The following is a 23,221-nucleotide window of genomic DNA, read 5'->3' on the forward strand; positions in this document are numbered from 1 at the left end:
TCTGTCTAGTCTGTCTAACCTGTCTAGCCTGTCTAGTCTGTCTAACCTGTCTAGTCTGTCTAGTCTGTCTAACCTGTCTAGCCTGTCTAGTCTGTCTAACCTGTCTAGTCTGTCTAACCTGTCTAGCCTGTCTAGCCTGTCTAGCCTGTCTAGTCTGCATAGTCTGTCTAGCCTGTCTAGTTTGTCTAGCCTGTCTAATCTGTCTAGTCTGAATAGTCTGTCTAGTCTGTTTAGTCTCTCTAGCCTGTTTAACCTGAGTAGTCTGTCTAGTCTGTCTAGTCTGTCTAAGCTGAGTAGTCTTGGCCAATAACTTTACAGTACTGTAGTAGTCTGATATCTTTACAGTACTGTAGTAGTCTGATATCTTTACTGTATTGTAGTAGTCTGATATCTTTACTGTACTGTAGTAGTCTGATATCTTTACTGTACTGTAGTAGTCTGATATCTTTACTGTATTGTAGTTGTCTGATATCTTTACTGTACTGTAGTAGTCTGATATCTTTACTGTATTGTAGTTGTCTGATATCTTTACTGTACTGTAGTAGTCTGATATCTTTACTGTACTGTAGTAGTACAGTTCTACGGTTGTATGGTTATTATTCATTCATTTCAGAGTAAAATATTTCTTGGTTCAAATACAAACTGAAAATTCTTCTTAATTGATTTACTAATTCCAAGGCTGTGAGAATGTATGAATCTTTAAGCAAGACACAGACTCTTTAAGCAATTCATAATTGAAAAGGGTAACATATGATACAAACAAATAATCATCAGACATCAAGAAAATTAGATATAAAAACAAACATCCCAATATCCTAAAAAAAAAAAAAATGTTTTCGATTTTTTTGTTGTTGTTGCAAATTCGTTACGTCATCATTCATTTCTATGTCATTAACATTATTTCAGGTTGACATATTGATATAAAGAAATATAATAGAAATGTATATCAATAAAAGTACAATATCTGATTATTCATGTAGGTAAGCCATCCACAGACAAGAAGCACATAACTTACAACAAGGACAAACAAATGCCATGTAAACTCTATAAAACCAGGGGAAAAAATAGCCATTTGAAATCAGTCTAGATTACAAAAAATAGTTGTGTTTTTTCAACGACATTTGTATAATAATAACTCTGAATCTGAATATCCTTTTAAAACCAGTAGTGGTAATACTGTCTCATCCCACACCATCCTGGTTATCGCAACAAGCATGATGTTCAGGTTGGTTTAACCAAGCTCCCACCACCCCTCAATCCATCTCAACACAGAACACCCCCATCCACCAATCCTTCACAACAATACAGTACACAGCGCACTGGAACCAGCTTGGATACATAGATACAGACAGAGAAATCCCATTCAGAGACCTTCTTGACTTGAATGGAATTTCTGTTCTGGTATTTCTATTTCTATGAATAGATATCTCTGATCTATTCTGTTACGAAAACCAACTGGACATACAATAGAGCTGCTTGCTGCATGACTAGTGCCCCCCCCTCTCTCTCTCTCTCTCCCTCCCCCTCTCTCTCTCCCCTCCCCCTCTCTCTGTCTCTCTCTCCCTCCCCCCCCTCTCTCTCTCTGTCTCTCTCTCCCCCTCTCTCTCTGTCTCTCTCTACCTCCCCCTCCCCTCTCTCTGTCCCTCCCTCCCTCCCTCCCTCTGTCTCTCTCTCTGCCTTCCCCTCTCTCTCTGTCTCTCTCTCTCTCTCTTTCCCTCTCTCCCCCTCCCCCACTCTCTCTTCTGTCTCTCTCTCTCTCCCTCCCCCTCTCTCTCTGTCTCTCTCTCTCTCTTTCTCTCTCCCTCCCTCCCCTCTCTCTGTCTCTCCCTCTCTCTCTCTGTCTCTCTCTCTGTCTCTCTCTCCTTCTCTCCCCCCTCTCTCTCTCTGTCTCTCTCTCCTTCTCTCCCCCTCTCCCTCTCTCCTTCTCTCCCTCTCTCCTTCTCTCCCTCTCTCTCTCTCTCTCTCTCCCTCCCTCTCTCTCTCTCCCCCTCTTCCTCTCATTCTCAACAGTTTCCCGTATGTATCAAGAATGGTCCACCACTCAAAAGACATCCAGCCAACTTGACACTAATGTGGGAAGCATTGGAGTCAACATGAGCCAGCATCCCAGTGGAATGCTTTCGCCCCCCCCCCCTTGTAGAGTTCATACCCCAACGAATTTAGGGTGCTCTGAGGGTCATAGTCAAATTCTATGGTAATATGTAATCCTCCAACCACAGCAGTTATATTGATGGGGCTACTGTTGGTTGCCTGAGCCAATAAATAACATATCTAGCTATCATCCCGTTCTCGTATTGAAGTCTATTATGACCTACAGTAGGACGGTGCCATGTTGACAGTCACTGAGCTCTTCAGTACGGGCCATTCTACTGCCAATGTTTGTCTATGGAGATTGCATGGCGGTGGGCTCGATTTTATACACCTGTCCGCTACAGGTGTAGCCGAATCCACTCATTTGAAGGGGGTGTCCACATACTGGTGTATATATAGTGTATCACCCAATCTTGTATTGAAGTCTATTTATTCTCGGTCATAGCACCATATACAGTAGGACTTTGTATGTATGTCCTCTTTCCAAGTGCCAACTGTAATATACACAGAGTAATATATCTGAACAGTTACAGTACATAAACACTAGCTCCATCTAGACCCCCCCCAACAACACTCTCAAAGCTACTGTAGAGATCTTGAACTTAGTGTATTTTTATTTTATTTAACCTTTATTTAACCTTTATTTAACCTTTATTTAACCTTTATTTAACCAGGCAAGTAAGTCAGTTAAGAACAAATTCTTATTTACAATGACGGCCTAGGAACAGTGGGTTTAACTGCCTTGTTCAGGGGCAGAACGACAGATTTGTACCTTGTCAGCTCGGGGATTCGCTCCAGCACCCTTTTGGGTTACTGGCCCAATGCTCTAACCACTAGGCTACCTGCTTCCTCTACACTCTAACCACTAGGCGACCTGTATTTCTCGTGCTTGTTAAATGATAGTTCCATTATTCAGTAATGATACTTTGTTAACATTATTTTAATTCTTAAAAAGAAAAAAATCCCACAGCAACTTAAATCTCCTGAGAAAAAAACCCTGATGTAAAATTAATCACCAAAACCACTTGGTGGTACAGCTGCAGCTGTACATACAGTATATAACCACAGTACAGGGAAATCTGTATTCTCTATTTCTGTCATTTCTATTGTGCCATAGATAAACCAGAGCTTCGATATATAATGATGAGCTCAGGTTATACAGAAAAAGGCTGATATTACTGTGTCTTAGGTGCTGTAGTATAACCGCTGTAGTATAGCCGCTGTAGTATAGCCGCTGTAGTATAGCCGCTGTAGTATAACCGCTGTAGTATAGCCGCTGTAGTATAGCCGCTGTAGTATAGCAGCTGTAGTATAGCAGCTGTAGTATAGCAGCTGTAGTATAACCGCTGTAGCATAGCAGCTGTAGCATAACCGCTGTAGTATAGCCGCTGTGGTTTAGCCGCTGTGGTATAGCAGCTGTGGTATAGCCGCTGTGGTATAGCCGCTGTGGTATAGCCGCTGTGGTATAGCAGCTGTGGTATAGCCGCTGTGGTATAGCCGCTGTGGTATAGCCGCTGTGGTATAGCCGCTGTGGTATAGCCGCTGTGGCATAGCCGCTGTGGCATAGCCGCTGTGGCATAGCCGCTGTGGCATAGCCGCTGTAGCATAGCCGCTGTAGCATAGCCGCTGTAGCATAGCCGCTGTAGGTTAACCGCTGTAGTTTAGCCGCTGTAGTATAGCCGCTGTAGTTTAGCCGCTGTAGTATAGCCGCTGTAGTTTAGCCGCTGTAGTATAGCCGCTGTAGTATAGCCGCTGTAGTATAGCCGCTGTAGTTTAGCCGCTGTAGTATAGCCGCTGTAGTATAGCCGCTGTAGTATAGCCGCTGTAGTATAGCCGCTGTAGTATAGCCGCTGTAGTTTAGCCGCTGTAGTTTAGCCGCTGTAGTTTAGCCGCTGTAGTTTAGCCGCTGTAGTTTAGCAGCTGTAGTTTAGCAGCTGTAGTTTAGCAGCTGTAGTTTAGCTGTCACAAAGCGTAGCACTAGCAGGCAACAACATGGGCAGCCTGGGAATCCATCTTGGGCAGCCTGGGAATCCATCTTGGGCAGCCTGGGAATCCATCTTGGGCAGCCTGGGAATCCATCTTGGGCAGCCTGGGAATCCATCTTGGGCAGCCTGGGTATCCATCTTGGGCAGCCTGGGAATCTATCTTGGGCAGCCTGGGAATCCATCTTGGGCAGCCTGGGAATCCATCTTGGGCAGCCTGGGAATCCATCTTGGGCAGCCTGGGAATACATCTTGGGCAGCCTGGGAATCCATCTTGGGCAGCCTGGGAATCCATCTTGGGCAGCCTGGGAATCCATCTTGGGCAGCCTGGGAATACATCATGGGCAGCCTGGGAATACATCTTGGGCAGCCTGGGAATCCATCTTGGGCAGCCTGGGAATACATCTTGGGCAGCCTGGGAATACATCATGGGCAGCCTGGGAATCCATATTGGGCAGCCTGGGAATCCATCTTGTGCAGCCTGGGAATACATCATGGGCAGCCTGGGAATCCATCTTGGGCAGCCTGGGAATACATCTTGGGCACCCTGGGAATCCATCTTGGGCAGCCTGGGAATACATCATGGGCAGCCTGGGAATCCATCTTGTGCAGCCTGGGAATACATCTTGGGCAGCCTGGGAATACATCTTGGGCAGCCTGGGAATCCATCTTGGGCAGCCTGGGAATCCATCTTGGGCAGCCTGGGAATACATCTTGGGCAGCCTGGGAATCCATCTTGGGCAGCCTGGGAATACATCATGGGCAGCCTGGGAGTACATCATGGGCAGCCTGGGAATCCATCTTGTGCAGCCTGGGAATACATCTTGGGCACCCTGGGAATCCATCTTGGGCAGCCTGGGAATACATCATGGGCAGCCTGGGAATCCATCTTGGGCAGCCTGGGAATACATCTTGGGCAGCCTGGGAATCCATCTTGGGCAGCCTGGGAATACATCATGGGCAGCCTGGGAGTACATCATGGGCAGCCTGGGAATCCATCTTGTGCAGCCTGGGATTACATCTTGGGCACCCTGGGAATCCATCTTGGGCAGCCATGGAATACATCTTGGGCAGCCTGGGAATCCATCTTGGGCAGCCTGGGAATACATCTTGGGCAGCCTGGGAATCCATCTTGGGCAGCCTGGGAATACATCATGGGCAGCCATGGAGTACATCATGGGCAGCCTGGGAATCCATCTTGTGCAGCCTGGGAATACATCTTGGGCACCCTGGGAATCCATCTTGGGCAGCCATGGAATACATCTTGGGCAGCCTGGGAATCCATCTTGGGCAGCCTGGGAATCCATCTTGGGCAGCCTGGGAATCCATCTTGGGCAGCCAGTAAGAATCTCACTGGCCCATCGCAGCGGGAAAAACTGGTTGCAATGACATGTTTCATGACGTCATGGTCAGGTTGTACTATATACTGATTGTATAATGACGTTATGCTTACGTCTTTTTACAACTAGAAAAATACGTCTTTATATAGTTGTGATCTGGTCATCTAACCAGATAACAACCAAAACATAACGTCTTTCTCCTGGGTTTCTTGATGTCATCATTAAAGGACCTTCATACCTGGCTGTACAGTAACAGACACCCATTGGTTGTAATCTGGTTTTTTAACACCTTCTTATTAAACAGAAAACCAGTTTACAACCAGAAAATGACATAATGTGCCAGATTTAGCCTTTTACTCTGATCTAGTCCGTGTACAGTCCGGTTCAGTCAAGTCCAGTCCGGGTCGGTGCGGTCCAGCCTGGTTCGGTCCAGTCCAGTCCAGTCCAGGTCGGTCCGGTCCAGCCTGGTTCGGTCCAGTCCAGTCCAGTTCAGGTCGGTCCGGTCCAGCCTGGTTTGGTCCAGTCAAGTCCAGTCCGGATCGGTCCGGTCCAGCCTGGTTCGGTCCAGTCCAGTCCAGTCCAGGTCGGTCCGGTCCAGCCTGGTTCTGTCCAGTCCAGTCCAGGTCGGTCCGGTCCAGCCTGGTTCGGTCCAGTCCAGTCCAGGTCGGTCCGGTCCAGCCTGGTTCGGTCCAGTCCAGTCAGGTCTAGGCACAATGTGAGAGTGTTAGTTTGATAAGTCCCTCTGTGTGCATCCTATAGAGCAGTTTGAACTCTGCTGGCAGCTGGTGGGACTCCTGCCACTTGGTGGTGAACTTGGTACCCTTCTTGTCGTAGTAGTGGTAGGGAAGCTCCTTGCCCGTGTTGGGGTCCCAGCCAAAGGGCCAGAAGCCGTACAGGTGGATCTCCTCACACATGGACGAGGCCAGAGTGTACATGAGGATACCCGTGCTCAGACGCTTCGGTGACAGCTGCTTGGTCTTCCAGTATCTGCAGCACAGACCAACAGAACAGACAGGGTTAGAATGGATACTGTCAGAATGGATACTGTTAGAACGGATACTGTTAGAATGGATACTGTTAGAATGGATACTGTTAGAATGGATACTGTTAGAATGTGGGTAGAATGGATACTGTCAGAATGGATACTGTTAGAATGGATACTGTCAGAATGGATACTGTTAGAATGGATACTGTTAGAATGGATACTGTTAGAATGGATACTGTTAGATACTGTTAGAATGGATACTGTTAGAATGGATACTGTTAGAATGGATACTGTTAGAATGGATACTGTTAGAATGGGTACTGTTGGAATGGATACTGTTAGAATGGATACTGTTAGAATGGATACTGTTAGAATGGATACTGTTAGAATGGATACTGTTAGATACTGTTAGAATGGATACTGTTAGAATGGATACTGTTAGAATGGATACTGTTAGAATGGATACTGTTAGAATGGGTACTGTTGGAATGGATACTGTTAGAATGGATACTGTTAGAATGGATACTGTTAGAATGGTTACTGTTAGAATGGTTACTGTTAGAATGTACGTAGAATGGATACTGTTAGAATGGATACTGTTAGAATGGATACTGTTAGAATGGATACTGTTAGAATGGATACTGTTAGAATGGTTACTGTTAGAATGGATACTGTTAGAATGGATTGAAGTGTGTTTGTTTGTGTGTGTGTTTTTCGGGGGGTGTGTGTGTTTATGTGTGTGTGTGTGTGTGTGTGTGTGTGTGTGTGTGTGTGTGTGTGTGTGTGTGTGCGCGTTTATGTGTGTGGTTATGTGTGTGTGTGTATGTGTGTGTTTGTGTGTGTGTGTGTGTCTATCAATCGATCAAATGTATTTATAAAGCCATTTTTACATCAGCCGATGTCACAAAGTGCTTATACAGAAACCAGCCTAAAAACCCCAAACAGCAAGCAATGCAGATGTAGAAGTGTGTGTGTGTGTTTATGTGTGCATATGTGTGAGTGCTGTACATGGTCCAGTATTAAGTTGAAAACCAATTGAAACCATTGATGCATTATCCCAAAATGAAATTGGCCCCTCATCAATGAACACAATAGACACTGGTGTTTAATGCAGACAGAGCTTATTAAGTGGAGAGATTCAGCGCGAGCGGGTTACTTTAACGGGATTGAGGGAGATGGTAGTACAACTAGTCCCAAATAGCACCCTATTCACTTTCTAGCACACTACTTTTGACAAGGGCCTAGAGGGCTGTGGTCACCAGGGCCCAGAGGGCTGTGGTCACCAGGGCCAATAGAGCTGTGGTCACCAGGGCCAATAGGGCTGTGGTCACCGTTCCCTGACCTGGTGTTTCACCGTTTTCTGACCTGGTGACCCACCGTTCCCTGACCTGGTGATCAACCGTTCCCTGACCTGGTGACCCACCGTTCCCTGACCTGGTGACCCACCGTTCCCTGACCTGGTGACCCACCGTTCCCTGACCTGGTGACCCACCGTTCCCTGACCTGGTGACCCACCGTTCCCTGACCTGGTGACCCACCGTTCCCTGACCTGGTGACCCACCGTTCCCTGACCTGGTGACCCACCGTTCCCTGACCTGGTGACCCACCGTTCCCTGACCTGGTGACCCACCGTTCCCTGACCTGGTGACCCACCGTTCCCTGACCTGGTGACCCACCGTTCCCTGACCTGGTGATCAACCGTTCCCTGACCTGGTGACCCACCGTTCCCTGACCTGGTGACCCACCGTTCCCTGACCTGGTGACCCACCGTTCCCTGACCTGGTGACCCACCGTTCCCTGACCTGGTGACCCACCGTTCCCTGACCTGGTGATCCACCGTTCCCTGACCTGGTGACCCACCGTTCCCTGACCTGGTGACCCACCGTTCCCTGACCTGGTGACCCACCGTTCCCTGACCTGGTGACCCACCGTTCCCTGACCTGGTGACCCACCGTTCCCTGACCTGGTGACCCACCGTTCCCTGACCTGGTGACCCACCGTTCCCTGACCTGGTGACCCACCGTTCCCTGACCTGGTGACCCACCGTTCCCTGACCTGGTGATCCACCGTTCCCTGACCTGGTGACCCACCGTTCCCTGACCTGGAGACCCACCGTTCCCTGACCTGGGGACCCTCTGGCCAACGCACCTGGGGAACCCCCTGACCTCGTCTCTGGGGCTTAGCTGGGCCCTGCCTCCAGATTCCCGACGAGCCTCACCCAGGGATCCCAGCCTGGTACACTATGGGAGCGTTCAGAAGTGGTGAAAGAGTCACCAACCTCAGTGAGCTACCAAAGACAGTTGTGGCCACATGCCACATTCCTCCTTCAGCTGCGGCCAGCCTCCGGCATTGTACTCAGCGCCCACGGAAGGGCCCCAGTGGCCCTGCAACAGCTGAGTTAGTGGATCCTCTGCCACGACACTTTTCCTGCAACATTGTGCACCCTCCTGTCCCCCATGGTTCTTTAAAGTGACACTGGCTATTAACTGCCCCTATATTACAGCCAGACTGTGAAAAAGGCAATGCCTGTACACATGACTTCCCCACAGTCCGGTTAGCAAGTTCTGGTTAACGACCAAATTGACTGTTTATTTTAGGAAGATTATCAATGGATCCAAGAAGTGAGTTGTGGGATTTATTGTCGGGAGGTTTTTTACCTACGTTAAGATGATGATTGACTGCAAAAAATTGCCTTTAGGCCTAATTACCTCTGTAGTTGTATAGTACTGCTGCAGCTTGTATATTTCAGATACTGTAAAGACCGACGCCGGACAGGAGAAGCAGGTACGGGGAGTCAGAGATTTATTCGGAAAAACAAACAAAGAACAAGACAGGAACAGCGTCAGCACATGGGTAACACGGACATATGACAAACAATGCAGCAGCGGGGAACAGAGCTGGGGAACTGACAAATATAAGGGAGGTAATAAACTGGTGATTGAGTGAGTTCAGGTGAGTCCAATATAGCTGAAGCGCGTGACGAGGGAAGGCAGGTGTGCGTAAATGATGGTGGCAGGAGAGCGTAATGCAGGGCAGCCTGGCGCCCTCGAGCGCCAGGGGGGAAGAGCGGGAGCAGACGTGACAGTACCCCCCCAAAGGCGCCACCCGGGCGAGCCAGCCGAGACATGGGCGCTGGGCAAGCCGGCTGGGGGTAAACTCCCCACGAAACGGCAGTGGCGTGGGAGCCTAGTGAGCCGGCTGAGGCATAGGAGCCTGACGATCCGGCTGAGGCATGAACGCCTGTCGATCCCGCTGAGGCATGGAAGCCCGATGATCCGGCGGAGCATGACGTGGGATGGGAACCTGCCAAGCCAACCGAGACAAGGAAACCTCTCGAGCCAGCTAGGACGAGGAAACCTGACGAGCTGGCTTAGGCACCCCCGGTTCCATCGGCGGCAGAATCCAAACCCGATGTCACCAACAAAACAAGAAAACTCATGGGCCGGCTGGGCGAACAAGACCTGATGATCCGGCTGAGGCCCGACGTGGGATGGGCGCCTTCCGAGCCAACTGGGGCAAGGAAACCTCTCGAGCCAGCTAGGGTGAGGAAGCCCGATGAGCTGGCTAGGCACCCCCAGTTCCATAGTCATCCACCCAGGACCGCCGTCACCACCAACCGGAACGCCAGTACTCCCTGATGCTTCGTGTGATGGCTGCTGCATTCTGTAAGGGCCGACGCCGGACAGGAGAAGCAGATACGGGGAGTCAGACATTTATTCGGGAACAGACATAGAACAAGACAGGAACAGCGTCAGCACACGGGCAACACGGACATATGACAAAACAATGCAGCAGCGGGGAACAGAGCTGGGGAACTGACAAATATAAGGGAGGTAATAAACAGGTGATTGAGTGAGTCCAGGTGAGTCCAATATCGCTGAAGCGCGTGACGAGGGAAGACAGGTGTGCGTAAATGATGGTGGCAGGAGAGCGTAATGCAGGGCAGCCTGGCGCCCTCGAGGGGGGGGAAAAAGCGGGAGCAGTCATGACAGATACCCCATTTGCATGTTGTTTATATTGCATTGGATGCAGGATTGTTTAGATCTGGTTAATTCCTATAGCCTATATGCGCACTTTAACACTTATTCGTGCTACTGTTAAGCCATGGCAAGAGATTCTAGAAGTTTCAGACTGTCCCCAGTAAGATTTATGACTCTGAGGCACCGGACACAGATCAGATAAGATCTACATTAGGCCAGAGAGAGAGGGCAATAAATCATGCCTTCCGAATAATTAGTTCTCTCTCTCTCTATAGCGAGACATTTATACACATCCCTGATGTGTTTATGTAATGACATTCTACCAGGCTATGTACAGATCCTGTGGTATTGTGGCATTACTATAGTTAACATATATACACTACCGGTCAAAAGTTTTAGAACACCTACTCATTCAAGGTTTTCTATTTATTCATATATTTATTTATTTCTCCCTACCTTGTCACAACACAACTGATTGGTTCAAACGCATTAAGAACGAAAGAAATTCCACAAATTAACTTTTAAGAAGGCACACTTGTTAATTGAAATGCCTTCCAGGTGACTACGTCATGATGCTGGTTGAGAGAATGCCAAGAGTGTACAAAGCTGTCATCAAGGCAAAGGTTGGCTAATTGAAGGATCTCAAATATAAAATATATTTTGATTTGTTTAACACTTTTTTCGGTTACTACATAATTCCATATGTGTTATTTCATAGTGTTGATGTCTTCACTATTATTCTACAATGTAGAAAATAGTAAAAATTAAGAAAAACCCTTAGTAGGTGTTCTGAAACTTTTGACTGGTTGTGTATATGTCTCCTTTCCCCTATAGAACCACAGGTACATCCTATGTAAAACGAAGATTTCTGTGTGTGAATACTATGGCTTATGGTGGTAGGGATGAAGATAATACAAGTTCTGGACTGAGAAGCATCCATACTGTTCTTGCCGGACAGCCTGTAGTGAGTCAGAAGCAGGTATATCAGCATTCAGTCACTAGCGGGTGAGGGATCAGAAGCTAATCGCTCAGACGGCTCCAGCTAGCACCACCACTATTATTATTAGGCCTACGTTTTGAAACGAGATCATTATTATACCGGGGCTACAACAACACAGTGCAATGAGGAATTAACTGTTTTTTAGTGAGTACACAATTATTGTCCATAAACCTCAGTTATTTAGGCTAATTTGAATAACCGCTCAAACGTCCTGTTTTGTTTCATGCCCAAATAACTGCATAGGCCTAACAGCCTAGGCCTGACTATGCAAACATGTGGATCAGTTTGGGTCTATTGCCGACAGTTTTGAAGGTCAAGAAAGGTACATTAGCAGTGTTTGTTGTCAGTATGTAGCCAATCGGTGTTAAGATTGGCCTACTATAGGAAAATACTGGCTTCTCCTTTCCAACGTCCCGCCCCTTTTACATTCAGCAAGGAAGAGCAAGTGTGTATCTCTCGTCCAATAGGCTGATAGTAGACTAAAGAAAATAAGTCAAAATAAGTGTCCAACAAGCTTTTGTAGTCTGGCTTTACCTGCCGTGGGAGCGGAGAGGCCAGGTGCGTAATTTTGCGCAACAGAACAAAGACAGACAGGCTCCAGCTTTAGCCTAAGTTAGAAGCATACTAGCCCATATTTCATAAAGTCAATATGAATATATCCAGTGAATTTACACAGCGAAATATAAGAAAAAAGTATCAGATAATGAAATCATAGGTAACCTACATTATGTGTGCTCCAGAGGCTGCTCCCTACCAGTCCCCGATTTATTTCACTTTTTTTTAGGGACAAGAAATGTATCCTACCCAGGCTACTACAACACAATGTAAAGAAGAATGTTATTGTTTTCAATTGAGTACAAAACTTGAGTATTAATAGGTTGCACCTCCGTCACTCGGTCGCGTCATGCCATTGTTGTGAACGTTCTCAAGCCGCCCTCTATCGGTGGTGCCGTAGTGGTGCCATAAAGTGGTGATAAGCCCCGTCATTCTGGACGGAGGCTAACTACTGTTTTGTCTAAATTACACTATAGTGTCTGGAAATACGATGACATTGATAAAGTAGTCAAATAATTAGTAGGAAAAAACTTTTCTAGCGTAATCATGTCATCAAATTTACTTTAAAAAGACGGCAATGTTGTCATTAGCTGGCAAAATTCATCAAAAATAGCTAGCAAAGCTAACATTAGCTAGCTGAAATCCGGTTGTCTCCCCTCAATCTTAGCTAGCTAGCTAGCTAACGTTATAATCTGGTGACATCAAAATGGTGACAAAAAGGTTTTCCTACTAATTATTTGCCTCATTTTGAACACCATTGGATTTCCAAGCCACAGTAATGCACTTTGGATGAAACCTTCTTCAACGCTCAATGACGATGCATTGAGTAGAATGCTCAGTTGGGTATCAGTTCAAAATGAACATAAATACAGGCAACATCCGCACTGAGCTAAAGGGTAGAGCTGCCGCTTTCAAGGAGCGGGACTCTAACCTGGACGCTTATAAGAAATCCCATATTCTCTCCGATGAACCATCAAACAGGCAAAGCGTCAATACAGGACTTAGATTGAATCGTACTACACCGGCTCTGATGCTCGTCGGATGTGGCAGGGCTTGCAAACCATTACAGACTACAAAGGGAAGCACAGCCGAGAGCTGCCCATTGACACGAGCCTACCAGATGAGCTAAATAACTTCTATGCTCGCTTCGAGGCAAATAACACTGAAACATGCACCGGAAGACTGTGTGATCACGCTCTCCATTGCCGATGTGAGTAAGACCTTTAAAACAGGTCAACATTCACAAGGCCGCAGGGCCAGACGGATTACCAGGACGTGTACTCCGAGCATGCGCTGACCAACTGGCAAGTGTCTTCAATTACATTTTCAACCTCTCCCTGACAAAGTCTGTAATACCAACATGTTTCAAGCAGACCACCATAGTCTCTGTGTCGATGAACACCAAAGTAAACTGCTTAAATGACTACCGACCTGTAGCACTCACGGCTGTAACCATGAGGTGCTTTGAAAGGCTGGTCATGGCTCACATCAACACCATTATCCCAGAAACCCTAGACCCACTCCAATTTGCATACCGCCCCAACAGATCCACAGATGATGCAATGTCGATTGCACTCCACACAGCTCTTTCCCACCTGGACAAAAGGAACACTACGTGAGAATGTTATTCATTGACTACAGCTCAGCGTTCAACACCATAGTGCCCTCAAAGCACATCACTAAGCTAAAGACCCTGGGACTAAACACTTCCCTCGGCAACTGGATCCTGGACTTCCTGGCGGGCCACCCCAATGTGGTAAAGGTAGGTAATAAAGGGGGCGGCATGTAACCTAGTGGTTAGAGCATTGGGCCAGTAACCGAAAGGTTGCTGGATCGAATCCCTGAGCTGATAAGGTAAAAATCTGTCGTTCTGCCCCTGAACAAGGCAGTTAACCCACTGTTCCCCGGTAGGCCGATATTGTAAATAAGAATTTGTTCTTAACTGACTTGCCTAGTTAAATAAAGGTTATATTAAACAAAAACAACACTTCTGCCACGCTGATCCTCAACACGGGGGCCCCTCAGGGGTACGTCCTCAGTCCTCTCCTGCTCTCCCTGTTCACTCATGACTGCACGACTCCAACACCACCATTAAGTTTACCAATGACACAACAGTGGTAGGCTTGATCACCGACAACGATGAGACAGCCTATAGGGAGGAGGTCAGAGACCTTGCAGTGTAGTGCTAGGACAACAACCTCTCCCTCAACTTGATCAAGACAAACGAGATGATTGTGGACTAGGCAGAGTTGCAAAGAAAAAGCCATATCTCAGACTGGCCAATAAAAATAAAAGATTAAGATGGACAAAAGAACAAGACACTGGACAGAGGAACTCTGCCTAGAAGGCCAGCGTCCCGGAGTCGCCTCTTCACTGTTAACGTTGAGACTGGTGTTTGCGGGTACTATTTAATGAAGCTGCCAGTTGAGGACTTGTGAGGCGTCTGTTTCTCAAACTAGACACTCTAACGTACTTGTTCTCTTGCTCAGTTGTGCACCGGGGCCTCCCACTCCTCTTTCTATTCTGGTTAAAGCCAGTTTGTGCCGTTCTGTGAAGGGAGTAGTACACAGCGTTATATGAGATCTTCAGTTTCTTGGCAATTTCTCTCATGGAATAGCCTTCATTTCTCAGAACAAGAATAGACTGACGACTTTCAGAAGAAAGTTCTTTGTTTCTGGCCATTTTGAGCCTGTAATCGAACTCACAAACGCTGATGCTCCAGATACTCAACTAGTCTAAAGAAGGTCAGTTTTATTGCTTATTTAATCAGAACAACAGTTTTCAGCTGTGCTAACATAATTGCAAAAGGGTTTTCTAATGATCAATTAGCCTTTTAAAATGATAAACTTGGATTAGCTAACACAACGTGCCATTGGAACACAGAAGTGATGGTTGCTGATAATGGGCCTCTGTACGCCTATGTAGATATTCCAAAAAATATCAGCCGTTTCCAGCTACAATAGTCATTTACAACATTAACAATGTCTACACTGTATTTCTGATCAATTTGACGTTATTTTAGTGGACAACAAATGTGCTTTTCTTTCAAAAACAAGGACATTTCTAAGTGACCCCAAACTTTTGACCGGTAGTGTACATATTACCTCAATTACCTCGACTAACCTTTGACCCCGCACATTGACTCTGTAACAGTACTCCCTGTGTATAGCCTCGCTACTGTTATTTTATTGTTGCTCCTTAGTCATTTGTTATTTTTCAACAAAAATATATATATATATATATTTTATTTTTACTTCAGTTTATTTTAGTATTTTAGCCACAATTGGCCCAGCGTCGCCCGGGTTTGGCCGGGGTAGGCTGTTATTGTCAATAAGAATTTGTTCTTAACTGACTTGTCTAGTTAAATAAAGGTTAAATAAATAAATAACAGCATTTCACTGTAAGGTACTACACCTGTTGTATTCGGTGCATGTGACAAATACAATTTGATTTAAAAGCCATGAATTGGCTGTAAACTGCAGTGAATAGTCTTCCATTTGAATAACCGTTCAAAAGCCTGGCATTTTGAATGCATATTTATTTAGGAATAACTGCATCTAGCCTGCTTGATCGGGGCAACCATTTTGATCAGTTATGGGGTTTTTTTCTCTGCAGTTTAACCTACAAGGTCCAGGCACATTAACAAGCCAGTAATGGGGTGTATTTTTTCAGGATGTACAAGCTAACAGAAACACTCTAACGCAGGGATTTCTAGTGGCGCGCATATATGAATTACGATAATACAGGAGCGCAGAGGAAGTTGTATCCATAGTTTCCGCATTTAGCTTCCGTGTTTTAAAAGCTTTGGAAAATGAGGTGGGAAGCTCAATACGCTGCTGATCCATGTAGAGTTAGAGGAGAAGACCTAGCTACACAGCCAGCCGCGACATTTTAATATATACATAGTATTGGTCAATGATAAGGTTATATCCTGCCTGTTTGGCCCTGTCCGGGGGTATCATCGGATGGGGCCACAGTGTCTCCTGACCCCTCCTGTCTCAGCCTCCAGTATTTATGCTGCAGTAGTTTATGTGTCGGGGGGCTAGGGTCAGTCTGTTATATCTGGAGTATTTCTCCTGTCTTATCCGGTGTCCTGTGTGAATTTAAGTATGCTCTCTCTAATTCTCTCTTTCTTTCTTTCTCTCTCTCGGAGGACCTGAGCCCTATGACCATGCCTCAGGACTACCTGGCATGATGACTCCTTGCTGTCCCCAGTCCACCTGGCCGTGCTGCTGCTCCAGTTTCAACTGTTCTGCTATGGAACCCTGACCTGTTCATCGGACGTGCTACCTTGTCCCGGACCTGCTGTTTTCAACTCTCTAGAGACAGCAGGAGCGGTAGAGATACTCTCAATGATCGGCTATGAAAACCCAACTGACATTTACTCTTGAGGTGCTGACTTGTTGCACCCTCGACAAACTACTGTGATTATTATTATTTGACTATGCTGGTCATTTATAAACATTTGAACATCTTGGCCATGTTCTGTTATAATCTCCACCCGGCACAGCCAGAAGAGAACTGGCCACCCCTCATAGCCTGGTTCCTCTCTACGTTTCTTCCTAGGTTTTGGCCTTTCTAGGGAGTTTTTCCTAGCCACCGTGCTTCTACACCTGCATTACTTGCTGTTTGGGGTCTTAGTCTGGGTTTCTGTACAGCACTTTGAGATATCAGCTGATGTAAGAAGGGCTATATAAATAAATTTGATTTGATTTGATAGCTCTTCTTTCCTTAGTGTATTACTACATTTTCATGTCAGTTACTGGTGGAGAGGTTATGGTAAGAAGCATGGATTGTACAATGTTGAAATAAAATGACTTCAAATTTTCATAATCTATTTCTGAGAAGAATATACAAAAGTCTAAATGCTATGTTGAGTGTTATGTTGGGTGTGTCTGATACTGTGTTATGTTCGTCCAATGCAGAAGAGGCTGGTGGGAGAAGCTATAGGAGGACGGGCTCATTGTAATGGCTGGAATATAATAAATAGAACGGAGTCAAACATGGTTTGTTGTGTTTGATACCGTTCTATTTATTCTATTCCAGCCATTAAAATGAGCCTGTTCGCCCACCAGCCTCCTCTGGTTCAATGCTATGTTAAGTGTATCCAATGTTATGCAAGGTGTGTCCAGTGTTATGCTAGGTGTGTCCAGTGTTATGCTAGGTGTGTCCAGTGCTATGCTAGGTGTGTCCAATGCTATGCTAGGTGTGTCCAGTGCTATGCTAGGTGTGTCCAGTGCTATGCTAGGTGCGTCCAATGCTATGCTAGGTGTGTCCAGTTGTGATTCTATGTGACTTGTGTTTATATGTAACTTGTGATCTGTGAAGAGTTTCCTCTTGAAGGACAATAAACGTAATCAATCAATCAATCAACCAATAAATCAATCGCTCAATCAACAAATCAGTCAATTTATCAACCAACCAGTCTGGTGTGTCCAGTCTTACCGGTTTATGTACTGCATGATGTTGCCAGGCCAGGCTAGCTGAACCTTCAACTGTCCTCTGTGCTCCACAAAGAAGTCAACCAGGGTCCTGGTCACCGTGGCCGAGGTGTGGAAGAAGAAGGCAGGGATCCAGAGTATGGCCCTGTCCAGCTTCTTCAGACTCAGGAAGAAGTTGTTCCTGTCCTGGAGTGTCAGCAGGTTGTTGTAGTACTTCTCCAGGATGCTGGGGTTAAAGGTCGTGAGGTTGGTCCTCCGCCCCACATCCCGGTGGAAGATCTCGGTGGGAGCGAAGTTGCAGCGGAAGACGAAGTCAAACTTCTCGATCTCGGGGCCGCAGCGACTCCCTGTGAGGATGCCACTGTTCCCCACCACGGCACACACATTGTAGTGCTTGTTGATGATGGGGGAGGCCTCGGGAAGCAGGGACTTGAAGTTCTCACCGATGGAGAACACGTACTTGTGGCTAGAGTAGTCATAGTGCATCAGCTGACCCACGCGCACTCTGCTTCGGATTAGGGTGAAGTTGTGGGCGATATCGATGTGCTGAGAGATCTCTTTTCTGGAAGATATGGAGAGATAAGACGGGGGGAAGTGTTAGGTAGCATCCCAAATCGCACCCTATGTCCTATGTAGTGTACTTATTTTGATCAGGACCCATATGGGAGATATAAGAAAGCTCAGGAAATATATACAGTACCAGTCAAAAGTTTCAAACACATCTACTCATTCAAGGGTTTTTCTGAATTTTTTACTATTTTCTACATTGTATAAATAATAGTGAAGAAATCAACACTATGAAATAACACATATGGAATCATGGAGTAACCAAAAAAGTGTTAAACAAATAAAAATACATTTTATATTTGAGATTCTTCAAAGTAGCCACCCTTTGCCTTGATGACAGCTTTGCCCGCTCTTGGCATTCTCTCAAACAGCTTCATGAGGAATGCTTTTCCAACAGTCTTGAAGGAGTTCCCACATATGCTGAGCACTTGTTGGCTGCTTTCCCTTCACTCTGCATTCCAACTCATCCCAAACCATCTCAATTGGGCTGAGGTTAGGTGATTGTGAAATAGCCCTTACACAGCCTGGAGGTGTGTTTTGGGTCATTTTCCTGTTGAAAAACAAATGATAGTCCCACTATGCGCAAACCAGGTCCCCATTGACGCACCAAATTCACATAGAGATTGGATTCATAGAACTGTCATTTTCATTGAAAGCAAGTCTAAGAAGCGGTAGATCGGTTCTATGTGCGCTATTTCTATGTTTCCCGTTTTTGCATCTTTTACTTTCGGTTTTGTACACCAGCTTTAAACAGCTGAAAATACTATATTTTTGGTTATGGAAAATATATTTCACAGCGGTTTAGATGGTACAATGATTCTCTATTGTCACATAAACTGAAAGTAGCCGAACTATTAGAATATGAGCAACCAGGAAATGGCGGAGCGATTTCTGCATATTGCACCTTTAAGAAGTGTCCATGTTGTCTGTGCCTGCATTATCCTCCACCAGTGGTAGCGCCCCACTCCCCCACCCCTCGCACACTAGGAACCCCAAAATAAACTTTTATGCCTGGTGACCTATGGAGGGTCTTACTGAATCCTGTATGCATGGAACTTGCTAACTTTCCTTACGATCCAGTAATATCAATCAAATTCAATCAAATGTATTTATAAAGCACTTTTTACACCAGCAGATAATACATTAGCAACATTCTTTCCTAAAACCACTGCTGAACAACATTCCCTCCTAAAACCATTCCTTAAAACACCTAAACAACATTCCCTCCTAAACCACTCCTAAACACTCCTAAACAACATTCCCTCCTAAACCACTCCTAAACACTCCTAAACAACAATCCCTCCTAAAACCATTCCTTAAAACACCTAAACAACATTCCCTCCTAAACCACTTCTAAAAACACCTTAACAACATTCCTCTTAAACTACTCCTGAAAACTCCTAAACAACATTCCCCCTAAACTACTCCTAAACTACTCCTAAACAATATTCCTCCTAAACTACTCCTAAACAACATTCCTCTTAAACTATTTCTAAACACTCCTAAACAATATTCATACTAAACTACTCATAAACAACATTCCTCCTAAACCATTCCTAAAAACACTTAAACAACATTCCTAAACACTCCTAAACAACATTCCTCCTAAACCATTCCTAAAAACACTTAAACAACATTCCTCTTAAACTACTCCTAAAAACACTTAAACAACATCCCTCCTAAACCACTCCTAAACACTCATAAACAACATTCCCTCCTAAACCACTCCTAAAAACACTTAAACAACATTCCTCTTAAACTACTCCAAAACACTCCTGAACAACATTCTCTCCTAACATTCCATAGCTTATTGCCTGGTCTAATCTCGGCACCCAGAACCAAATCTGCTTCTATCATTTTAATATTAAAGTTTGTCACCAGAGACCAAGCCTGGTCTAAAGTTAGTCTGCTTTGCTGAGCCTGGCGTGGGTCATGTTCATTAGGCCCCCAAAAGGTTTTGAAAAAGGAAGGTAACTACCTTAATAACAACAAACATTTTCTGATGTAACATTTTTTGCAACGTTAGTGCTTAATGAATAGTAACCGGCTGTATCCTATAGGCTACTTCACCTATGTTCTGTGAAAGCCGTTCTGTTATAGCACCATTTGGAAGTGTTCTCCTGGATGATCTCGTTCAGGGCTCTGGTCAGAGGGGTGAAAGCCGGGTCCAGGTACTTCGTGGCCAGCTGAGACCTGTGGACAGAGGCAAACACATTGCTACATTGGTTGGATGATATTCTGGTGGTATTGTATTTGTGAAGGGATTTGACTGTGGCTGTGGGGATAAAACATGGAGAGTTATGGAACTGGGGTACATGTACAGTATGGTTAGTATGCCTAGTTAAATGAAGGTTAAATAAAAATGCTTGATTTCCAAATGGTATCCTATTGTCTATATAGGGCCTATTGGGCTCTGGGCAAATGTAGTGCATTTGAACAGACGCCTCACAAGTCCACCAGTCTCAAGGTCAACAGTGAAGAGGTGACTCCGGGATGCTGGCCTTCTAGGCAGAGTTGCAAAGAAAAAGCCCAAAAGAAGGCACCTCTTCACTGTTGACGTTGAGACTGGTGTTTTGCAGGTACTATTTAATGAAGCTGCCAGTTGAGGACTTGTGAGGCGTCTGTTTCTCAAACTAGACACTCTAATGTACTTGTCCTCTTGCTCAGTTGTGCACCGGGGCCTCCCACTCCTCTTTCTATTCTGGTTAGAGCCAGTTTGTGCTGTTCTGTGAAGGGAGTAGTACACAGCTTTGTATGCGATTTTCAGTTTCTGGGCAATTTCTCTCATGGAATAGCCTTCATTTCTCAGAACAAGAATAGACTGATGAATTTCAGAAGAAAGTCTTTCTTTCTAGCCATTTTGAGCCTGTAATTGAACCCACAACTGCTGATGCTCCAGACACTTAACTAGTCTAAAGAAGGCCAGTTTTATTGCTTCTTTAATCAGGACAACAGTTTTCAGCTGTGCTAACATAATTGCAAAAGGGTTTCTAATGATCAATTAGCCTTTTAAAATGATAAACTTGGATTAGCTAACACAACGTGCCATTGGAACACAGGAGTGATGGTTGCTGATAATGCGCCTCTGTATGCCTATGTAGGTATTCCATAAAGAATCTGCCATTTCCAGCTACAATAGTCATTTACAAAATTAACAATGTCTTCATTGTATTTCTGATCAATTTGATGTTATTTTAATCCCTGCTGCAGTGCGTGCAAACCTGGTCAAGAACTACAGGAAACGTATGATCTCTGTAATTGCAAACAAAGGTTTCTGTACCAAATATTAAGTTCTGCTTTTCTGATGTATCAAATACTTATGTCATGCAATAAAATGCAAATGAATTACTTAAAAATCATACAATGTGATTTTCTGGATTTTTGTTTTAGATTCCGTCTCTCACAGTTGAAGTGTACCTATGATAAAAATTACAGACCTCTACATGCTTTGTAAGTAGGAAAACCTGCAAAATCGGCAGTGTTTCAAATACTTGTTTTCCCCACTGTATATATATGTTTAGTTTCTGTGGAGAGGAAGGGAGGGTATCCAATGATACAGCCTGGTGTGATACAGCCTGATACAACTTGGATTCAAGAAAGGGGGGAATGATTACAGGGTGGAAATGAATCTACCGCCACTTTTAAATCAGAACCAAGGACAGCTCCCTTGAGCGAGCCAGAGAACAGCAGCCAGTGGCCAGTGCGTCACAGCTGGACGTTCAGGACCTCTCTAGCTGAGCATCATAACACAGGGGCCTTGTGGCATAACGCTCACAGCAGTACGAACATTACAACATGCGCTGTGCCTCTTGTTCACGACCAGATAGGATTAAATTCTGCTCTATTTTCGACCGGTGCGCTGGCTTGTTGTTGTACGTAGGGATATTCATTAATTTGGAGATTCGACTTGATATCAGGATGAATTTCAACAACAACAAAAAACAGTGACATCTGGTAAATTCAATAATCGTGGGAAATATGGACACGTTGATTATTGATAGGACCTTAGAATATGGCGAGAGAACCGACAGAGGCGTCGTTACATTCATACTGTGACAGTGTATTTTTATTTATACTGTGACAGGCCTTTTGGTTTGTGGTGTAGCCTACTCTAGGCTAGCAGCCTATGACACAAGCCTCCCTAATATGAAACCTCTGGTTTTAGAAAAAGACCCCCCCCCCCCCCCCACCAACTGCTATTCTGGAAATAAAAACAATAAAGACCGTTACATCTATGTATATGCTAGAAGAATGTAAAACTGCACACTTCAGCAGGCTATAGCCTACGCACATAGCACACGTTTCTATTGCGAGATGTTATTGCAATACTTACCGAAATCCGGTATGAAACATGTACGTCCGAGAACCCCCTGAATTTGCATATTTGGGGGACGTGAAGAGAAAATCTTTCTTTATTGAGACGTAGCTGATCAATGAGAGTATGAGCAGAGCAACACTGAGCATCACCAACCCCAGGACACTCGCTATGCGGACCATCTTCCCGGAGTTGACATTCCCGTCTGTGCAACGACAAGGACAGCTATGTTACTATTCAGCGGAGGAGAAGCGACATGTCGGCTGGCCTGACATGTTTTATTTCATACCTAGAGACAGTCAGATAGAAGCTGAAAGAGGTAGCGGCAGGCAGCATCTGAAATGGTTGTTGTTTTGAAGGTATGTGTCTCTGTTTCTTGATTTTCATTCTCCCGGTGCACCGGTCCTGCTCTGTTTTGGCTAGAAGGGATACAGCTTTTGTCAAAATTGACCTTTTGTAGCAGGTTTAGGAGAATTTACGCAACAAGTTGTTTTTACCTGCCCCCCAAAATAGTATAATTAACGTGGCAGGTTAGGATAATTAAGTTAAGGTTAGGAAAAGGGTTAGGGTTAGCTAAAATGCAAAAAAATAAAAAAATATGTTTTGACAAAAGCTGTATCCAATCTAGACATGACAGTCCTGCTCGTTCCATTCCATCCCCTCGCTGCGAAGCTGTATCCAGCCGTAATAATAGCGCAGGGAGATGCATGCATTTTGAATCGAATTAATGAACCTCACCAGATGCTTAAAGAAGCAGTGAACTTGTCAATTAAATTAAAATAAAAAAACAACCGCTTTCAGTCTGATGGGTATACAACAAAGTAGGTTCAATGAGTTAGCCACTAACCATGCAGCTGACTTTAATAAACAACCAGAAACAACTACTGATTTTCAGGTTCATTATAAAAAAAGAAAGTTATTTCAGAATATTTGGGTGAGTTAACTGTTTAACTCATTGATTCTGT

At 45.1% G+C, this 23,221-nt stretch overlaps 1 protein-coding gene across 1 annotated transcript; it reads right to left on the minus strand.

The window, feature by feature from the left end:
• Positions 1-6,006: 6,006 nt before the first annotated feature.
• LOC115149563 (sia-alpha-2,3-Gal-beta-1,4-GlcNAc-R:alpha 2,8-sialyltransferase) lies at positions 6,007-22,677 on the minus strand. Its single transcript, XM_029692521.1, has 4 exons — positions 22,275-22,677; positions 20,012-20,134; positions 17,379-17,936; positions 6,007-6,400 (listed from the first exon to the last, which is right to left on the minus strand). Exons 1-4 carry the CDS (start codon positions 22,436-22,438, stop codon positions 6,118-6,120), a joined length of 1,128 nt encoding a protein of 375 aa, XP_029548381.1. The 5' UTR covers positions 22,439-22,677; the 3' UTR covers positions 6,007-6,117.
• Between the last annotated feature and the right edge of the window lie 544 nt (positions 22,678-23,221).

This window comes from Salmo trutta, chromosome 15 (assembly GCF_901001165.1).
Source record: "Salmo trutta chromosome 15, fSalTru1.1, whole genome shotgun sequence".
Taxonomy (NCBI): Eukaryota; Metazoa; Chordata; class Actinopteri; order Salmoniformes; family Salmonidae; genus Salmo; species Salmo trutta.